Genomic DNA, 8,607 nt, shown 5'->3' on the forward strand with positions numbered 1-8,607 from the left:
CGGGAAGTGTCCATGGTAAGATTTGTGTAACCAACGAGAGAGAGGTATGATCAGTTAAGCATGACGAAGGAGAAGTGTATGGAAGTAAATCTGTGCCATCGGAATTTGAAAATAAAAAGCCATTGAATTCTAACCACTGAATATTTATGCATTGAAATAACGTATCTGGATTTGAATTTCAACGTAATCAACGTCCCCACTTGAAGTTTTTGACGTTGAATCTTTGATTTGGAATTTTTAACATTGAAAAATAAAGCTGAATAGGAGTTCAATTCAAATCCAAATACGTTATTTTAATGCATAAATATTCAGTGCTTAGAGGTCAATGGCTCTTTATTTTCAAAATCCGATGGCCTAGATTTACTTCCATAGAAGTGACTCAAACATTTTGTGGCTAAGAGGGCGTATCGGTTTCCACCATAGGTTTCTACAGGAAAAAATCTTTCTAGGGGTGGGGGAATCTAGAGCGGTATGGAAGTGCGCAATAATTTGTAGCGCCAGAATTCTGAAAATTTAGTCAGCGTTTCAGATTCCTCCGAATTTTCTTGACACTGCAAATTAAAGCGCTACTACTAGCGAACTAATTATAGCGTGACTGGAGAGAACTTCCTTAATTAACCTTTAATGCTAGATTTGCATGAACGCTATTGTGTGAATTAGTTTGGTTCTCTTTGATGGGAGCTGGAAGTGGGAGATTCCTGGGGCTTGCCCCATGAATTCAACCCATGCACACGCTCACACACCACACTTCGTATTTCTCACGCAGAGAAATTACCAGGATAGCGCCAACCAATTTGGGTCGCTATTTAACAGTGTTACAGGTAGGAATCAAATGTGTTTCCAGTACGTAGGGTAGGCCTAACCATACTTCCTCTTTTGCCCGGACATGCCCTCTTTTTGAGACAATGTTTTGCGGAATTTTAAAATCGTCCGGGATTTTATAAAGCTTCATACATGTTCACAGTGAATTTGCATTGCGTTTCTCTGGGTCGTTCACAAACTAGTTAGGCTACGCCCTCCCCTACTCAGTTCTGTTCGATTTGCATTGGTGGAAGTGAGTAGGGGGAGTGGTTAAGAGCTTTCAGATTGGACGGTTTGACTTACTCAGTTACCGTCGTGTTTTGTATTTATTTTTTTACCATTATTGTTTTATAGGGACAAACATTAACAAATTTCTCATACAGTTGATTGATAAAGTTATATCTAGACTATTGAACAGAAAGAAAGTGTTTTTTCTGAATATAAGTGTTTAGGGCCAATAATGCTTACTATCATACGTTAGTTACCATGTCTGTGGACAAATTTGTATTTAGTCACATGTAAATATAAAAAAACTAATTGGCTTATGATGGTGTAGCCATGCATGTTGTTTTATTGTTAATATGTCAATTTGTTTTTTATTGAAAATACTTTGTATGGATGAATTATCCCCAAACTTCACATGACTTAACATGGCAGATACCTGTGTATTGTTTATCGGTAAGAGTGTAAAGTATATTGTTCAAAATGTACGCATTTATTAAAAAAATATATACCGTATAAAAGGTGGCTGGTAAAAAAGATGAGTGGCTGGTAGATTTTTAAATCTACCTGCCACAGTGGCTGGTGGGCAAAAAAGTTAATTTCCATCCCTGGGGTACACGTGGAAACAGTTGGTATAGATGAGAATCACAATAAAATGTGACACTGAATTTGAAACCACACTTTGTAATTTCTGCATCTATCATCAAAATATGTATCAGTAGTACATAAAAAAAAAAAAAAAAGTGCCCCTAATATTTCAGGTTGTGCCCATACAATTTTCAGTTAGAGGCCACAGTGCTCCTAGTGAAAAAAGTTAGTCTGGAGCCCTGCTAACCCTCGTGAACCTGATTATTGACCTAAATATTGTTTAGGAAGTGTTTTTAAATGGGGGTTAACATGGGCGGGGAATGGGCTGATGAGCATGCGGCCCAGGACTACTGCAAAGTGAGAAGGTCAGTGGTGAAGGGTACTCACAACCTCCAGCTCCATGATGAACTATGGGAGAAAATAGCCATTACTTTTTATATTAACTATGAGTATTATCAGGCCTATATGTCATATAGATACATTAATAGTGGGAAGCAGCCAAATCACCTCTGAATTCATAGGAGAGCCTCACACGGCGCCAGAGAGTCTGGGGCCAAGGCGTACTGATGTCCGCCTATTGTTTAGATTAACTGCGGATGATGACCACATACTTAAAGCAATGTATGGCTGACTGGCCCTACCATAAAGGCGATCTTGTGTATATGCTGGGGGCGGTCATACCATATGGAAAACAGCTTAGTTTGGGAGAATAAAAAAGACTGGGATCGGATGACCCGGCAGTGTCTTTGCAAACCTCACTCAGCTTCGTTGTTGCTTGTTCGCGGATAACAATAAAGTCTCTTGTCAAAATCGATCCGGACCCCTCGATTCCTCATGCTCTCTTAGTTAGTTGAAGTGATAGAATTCGGTTATTTTCTACCAAAGAACTGGGAGGCGTAGAGAGAAGCTCAGTGATGGAGGCCACTCACAAACTCCAGCTCCATGTTGAACTGGGAGGCATAGAAAGAAGCTGAGGGATGGAGGCTACTCACCACCTCCAGCTCCATCTTGAATTGGGAGGCGTAGATAGAAGCTGAGTGATGGAGGCTACTCACCACCTCCAGCTCCATGTTGAATTGGGAGGTGTAGAGAGCTACGTTGGGTGCCGTGGGGAACACCCCATACAGGAAGGCAAAGTTAGACAAGCTGCTATGGTTGGCTCTGCTGCTGTCAGCCGCGCCACCGTCCAGCAGCTCCACCATCTCCTTACAGATCAGGGGCATGACCAGGCTGCAGCAGAAAAGGGCCCGTTAGAAAAAAAAGAAGTGTAGCTAGCACACAGACCTTGCAGTGGTAACTTACAGTTTGGCTGTGATCAAAACTATCAGGGCCACTCCAGAGTCCCTAGTTAGCTTTCTTAGTTGCTCCACCTGCCACCAGCGTGCGCGCACACGCACACGCACACACAAACAAACAAACAAACAAACACACACACACACACACACACACACAGTTTTAAGAAAAAACATCCAGGAACATTGGCTCTAAAATCAGATTGTCGAATTGTTATCTGCTCTGTGATTGGTTTAGGTTTTGGTGCAAGCAGCAGCCCAGCAGCCCAAAACAGCTCAGACAGAAGGAACTCCAGACCGAGTTGTGAAGGGAAACTGAATGCTAACTCCTCCTGCGAGGCCATCCTACCATGGTCAGGTAGAACAGAGCCGCTCCCCCAAAGGAGTCCGCCAGCCCGTCGATGAACTGCACCAGAACCAGAGGGATCTTCTGGCCCAGAGCGAAGTGGGACACCAAGCCCACCACCACCATGAACACTATGGGGTTTGTCAACACCTGCAGGAGGAAGACGTGTGGGAGGGAACGCAAACAAGTCAAGAAAGAGAGTTCTTGTGGTGATGGGACAGGAAGAAGAGTAGATGTGGTGAGACAATAAGAAAGCAGGAAGAACATACATTGAGAGTATTGAGTAATGAGGTGGAATAGGAAAAAGGAAAGAAAGTATAGTATGCCAAAGATATGAAGAGAAAAATAAAGAACAGAAGAGGTGAAAGAACAAGAGATTGTCCTTTTCCAGTCCTTCAGAATTGGATAAGGATAACAATTATATCAAACAATACCTGTAAAACTACAACTCCCAGAATAGAAAGGGTTCTGCGCTGTGGTCCACAAGTTTGTCTCCACCTCTGCACCTCACACAGTGCAAAACCGATGGGATTGAGAAACATGAGGGAGACGGGCGCTACCAGGTATATATACACTGGAGATACTCTGGATATGTAGTTCTGTACAGAGCATCCACTGGAAAAAAAAAAGAGATGGAGACCAAAAGAGCATTATGTGTGAGTGTGTGCGTCTGAAATAAAGACACTAAACCTCAGAAAAGGGTATAAACACAAATAAAATAGTGTTTTTACTATACATAGACAATTCAAACACACAGTGGCCCTCATTTATCAAACGAACGTAGAAATGTTCTGAACGCATGATTCATCTTACGATAGGACCCACGTGAGATTTACGAAACCTTCGTATCACACCAATCCCAGCGTACGAAGGATCTTGGTGTTGATAAATACGGCGGCTGAGATCGATCGTAATTAACGTAACACGCCCATATAAAAGCACGTCTTCAGAAGTCTCGCCCCTAACTTTTACGACATGGAGAAACGTCCAACGGTAAAATAGAGGAATTTTTCCGAGACCCAAATGGAGACGCTCGGGTCACTGGTGGATGCGAACCGTCTGGTTTTATTTGGTAGCCTAAAAGCTGGCATTAAAGGCCAGCAAAAGAATGCTATATGGAAGGAAATAACTGTTGCAGTGAGTAGTGTTTCCAATGTTCGTCGGGCTACGGAAGAGGTTTGTTAATTAAATTAATTAAATAATAAATTAAATGTACAACTTCTGTTATCCAGCTTAAAACATTTCACATAAATGCTATTGTTTGCATTCCGTTAAAGTTATTTAATTCCGAATAAGGTGAAGAAAAAATTGTCAGACATGAAGCTCAGCACCAAAAAACGTGTTGCGGCTGTGAAGCCGGCCAAGCAAGAAACGGGAGGAGGCCGGTGAAGTGCGACTGCAGCGTAACTCACCGAGATGACTCTGACCATGTAGTGCGCCCTGATGTAGACGATGCCCAACGTTGCTATTTTGGAAAATAAAAGAATCGTGCGTGCCCCCAGGCCATCGGGCTACCATGTTCAGGATTGACATTCTGGCATCGCAAATAATCGGAACATTAACTGAATGGTAGCTTTTGCGGTTGATGTACGCGTAATCATTTATAGATGGTTCATACGCACATGGGTACAATCAACCGCACCAATCACATTTGGAAACCTAGCAATAGCATAAAAATCCCGTTTGATTCCAGTTTGCTGATCGTTATTATATGGGAATTTAATATAACGTTCGGAGGGACATTATAGCTGCCAAAACTGCTGGCATGGTTCGTCTAATACTTGGCTGGGAAATAGCAGACCTGTCCCCAATCTTCCGCTGCAAGATCCCGGTGGCCAAAAATCCCAAGGTAGAGCAAACCTGCACAGGTATTGCGTTTGATCGCCTAGTTTCTCGCCTTAACTGTGGCTCCAAAGCATTGCATAGCTCCATCAGGAGATGCCTTGGGAGACGAAAACGACTCAAGAGCGTCATCGCCCTCCTTAAAAAAATCGGCGCGGCCTCGAAAAACTCTCTCGTGTGTGCGTTGAGGTCCTTAACAGAGCCAGATCTGCCATCGCTGAGACACGACCACCTATTTGGCAAAGCTCCTGTTAATATGGACAGCTGAATAAACATTTCACCTGTCACATTCTAATTATTTTCATAGCAATACTGTTTTTTATTAGGCCTGACTTGATTGTAATTGTTTGAACGGCTGGGCTAATTCCAATTTATTTAGTAATTAATACAGATGTTGAACATGGGCTACTTGTGCTGCACTATTCATCATTGAAATACCCGTATGTTGCGCCAAAAAAACTTGCGTACACGAGCTCAGACCTGACGTGAGATTTCATCGCAGCCTGCGCTCACGTTCAAATTGATAAATGCCAAGCTCAACGTTGAAATGAGCGTACGTCCATTTTACGCACGTTTTCTGTCGTACGCTCGTTTGATAAATGAGGGCCAGTGTGTTTGTGTGCATATGCGTGTGCAGTGTGCTTGTGCAGTGGCGGATTAAGGTGGTCTTTGGCCCCTAGGCTACAATTTGTGTGTGGCCCCCTTACTGATCACGCAGATAAAAAGGTGTTTAGTGCCATGGAGGAAAGCATTAAGACAGCCTTTACTAAAATAGCACTGCTTCATAAACAAGTGTGCATACGCAATAGCTGCCGTGACCACGTAATTCTGTGGACCAAAAAACCAACCGACCGACATAGCTTAAAAGGCATTTACAGTGTATCTGCAAAATTGACTTTATGAACCAGGACACATGAAATGGCCCACACATCTATCCTATCAGCCGTTATATTTTTTATGATTCTTGCATGGGCCGATCGAGTTTTATTTTTATTTTAAGAAAAATTTAAAATAGTCTGGTCAATCCAGGGCCCCTTGCACAACTGGGCTGCAGCCTAAGCAAGCCTGTGCGTTAACACGCGTCTGTGCGTGTGTGTTGACTGCAGTAGCTAGAAAGTTGTGTGTCTTTTTTGATGGATGATCTTGAAAGATGTCATTCCAATTTGTAAATACCTAAGGCTTAGAGTAGTGCAGAGCAGTGTGCATGTCAAGCCCTAATTGCTTGAATGAAAGTAAGGGACACATTTTGCCTATTTGATGTATGCGGGATCATGTTTTAATACAAATACATTATGTCAGGATCTTTCAAATCTTACCTATTGGGTATCCTAATGCAAAGTCATTGCTTTGCGTAGCAAAGATGGCGTAAAGACCAGCCTTGCTGTATCTGGTGTCTGGGCTGGCTACCATCAGTGTCAGAGTGCATACCAAAGCAAACACCGTCACCTTTAAAGGGGAGCCAGGGGGGGAGGAAGAGGGAGGGAGACAGAGAGAGAGATTAACGAGACGTAGAGAAAGGGAGCAGAGACAGATATATATAGAAAGAAAGAGAAAAGAGTGAGAATGAGAAGGTAAAGCGAGGGAAAAGGAAAAAATGTAAACAAAAATACATTAACACAAATTCTGCAAACACGAGCAACACCAGAAAATCTATATACACGTGCATGCATGTGCACAAACAAATACGTTTGAATACGTTTTGCCAAGCAGTGTATGTATACTGCGTATGGATGCTTCTCTTTAATGCGCTGCTGCACTCCAGACACTTGGCCGGCGGCGCCATCGTAGCTCTGGGCAACAATTGGGATGTTTTTCAGTCCGCAGATCTCCAATCCAGTGTTTATGGCGTCCACGATCCCAGCTGCATTTCGAATCAATAAAACACAAAAAACGCTCCTTGATTTCAAGCTGCTCTGTATATCTTAAACAGACTGACAGCTGCTCAGTGTGGGATGACCTGGCCTCATCTGCGATTACAGCAAAAAACCCAGTGTCCTGCACTTTCTCTGCAATTTCCGCACAAACCAAATTTGCGCATATCTCAATTATTTCGTTCTGAAAATCTGGACTTGTAGCATTGAAATAATTAGACTGCATACTTTGAAAGTCGGGATCATATTTCGAGAAAAATTTGCAAACCTCAAGATAATTCCCACGAGACTCTGAATCGATAGCCTCCCTGTGTCCACGGAAAGGCAATCCAAGTGCAGACAGCAATCTCACGATATCCACAACTTTAAAAAGATAAGATCTGTTCTTCTCAACAGTAGCGTTGTGGCTCTCCGACAATTTGGCAGCTATCGATCCACCTCCAGATGTGCTCTGTTTGAAGTTGTCCCATTTAACCATACAGTTCTGATGGGCCAGTGAATTTGCATGTTTTTCCAGTTTGCTGCTTAGTTTTTTCCAGTCACTTACGCCCTTTCGGAACGATTCTTCCACACTGCTGTCAGTCTGGAAGTGGCGGCAGGCGAAACAGAAGACAGCATCCTTTAAAACCGAGTATTCAAGCCAACAGTACTTGTTGTAGTAGTACGTGGAGAAGGCTCGTTTAGTCTTTCCAAACAACCTTGAAGGAAAATCCGGAAGAATAGGCTTCTTAGGACAGCAGTGCTTGTCGCCAAGATCATTTGGTAGTTGCTGTGAGCTAGTGCTTCTAGGCAAGCTAACTGACCCAGACGACAGCCCAGCAAGATCCGATGGTGAGCTAGCACTAGCTGGTTTTGCCGAGCTGGTTCCAGGTGTTTCCAGGTCATCAGCATTTGTTGGTAGAATTACTGGCTCTGGTTCGACTTCTTGCCGAGTGTTGGCCGAGGTCATGGGACGTTTTAAAAAACGTCGAATATCCATTTGCAGTTTGCAATACTTACATCAGGCTACAACTGTAATTGTTATGCTATTACATACTGGCTAGCGAGATTGATACTGAGAGCGGGAAACCAAGTAGCGGACGGAAACAGTAGTCAACGTCACTATGTCACATGATTACTGAAAAATAAATATATTGCAAAAATGTGCTAGGATTCATATTCATTTCATACTACTACCATGTATTTTAATCAAAACCTTAAAATATCAGTACGTATACATTTTTAACATTTATATTTTGCCATTTCCTTGACGTCATGTCATTACATGTTTCAGACACCAGGGGGGGCAGGGCAGAAACTCCGCCTATGGCCTACGTGGACCTTAACTCCGCACCCCCTGGCGAAAATATCTTCCTGCACGTCTGCATCCATGCGTTTCTAGTCCTCAGTCCCAACGTAACGGTCGACTCACGTTGCAACCTAGGGAAAGCGCGTCGCTAACGTGTACGCTTGTATTACAGTCAACGAAGATAATGTTTTTATCAAAATACTAATTTTAATGAAAGCACAATGGAAAATGTAATTGAGTAAAGAGTAGAATTCTAAATCAAATATTTACTAGAGTAGGAGTAAAATTACAGACTTAAAAAAGGAACGTGAAAAGTACTCGTCACCCGAAAAATGTACTTTTTTACTAATTTGCGTT

General features: G+C 42.6%; 1 protein-coding gene across 1 annotated transcript in view; it reads right to left on the reverse strand.

Annotated features, from left to right (window-relative positions):
• The window catches only part of LOC115560384 (integral membrane protein GPR155-like), a 47,764-nt gene extending 39,853 nt beyond the window's left edge, over nucleotides 1–7,911 (reverse strand). The window contains 9 exon segments of the mRNA XM_030379789.1: nucleotides 2,667–2,841; nucleotides 2,914–2,981; nucleotides 3,253–3,399; nucleotides 3,684–3,821; nucleotides 3,824–3,864; nucleotides 6,408–6,537; nucleotides 6,813–6,952; nucleotides 7,506–7,660; nucleotides 7,766–7,911. Of these exon segments, the coding sequence (XP_030235649.1) occupies nucleotides 2,667–2,841; nucleotides 2,914–2,981; nucleotides 3,253–3,399; nucleotides 3,684–3,821; nucleotides 3,824–3,864; nucleotides 6,408–6,537; nucleotides 6,813–6,952; nucleotides 7,506–7,660; nucleotides 7,766–7,911 (1,140 nt within the window).
• Between the last annotated feature and the right edge of the window lie 696 nt (nucleotides 7,912–8,607).

The sequence above is a fragment of the Gadus morhua genome, chromosome 15 (genome assembly GCF_902167405.1).
Source record: "Gadus morhua chromosome 15, gadMor3.0, whole genome shotgun sequence".
In the NCBI taxonomy this organism is placed as follows: Eukaryota; Metazoa; Chordata; class Actinopteri; order Gadiformes; family Gadidae; genus Gadus; species Gadus morhua.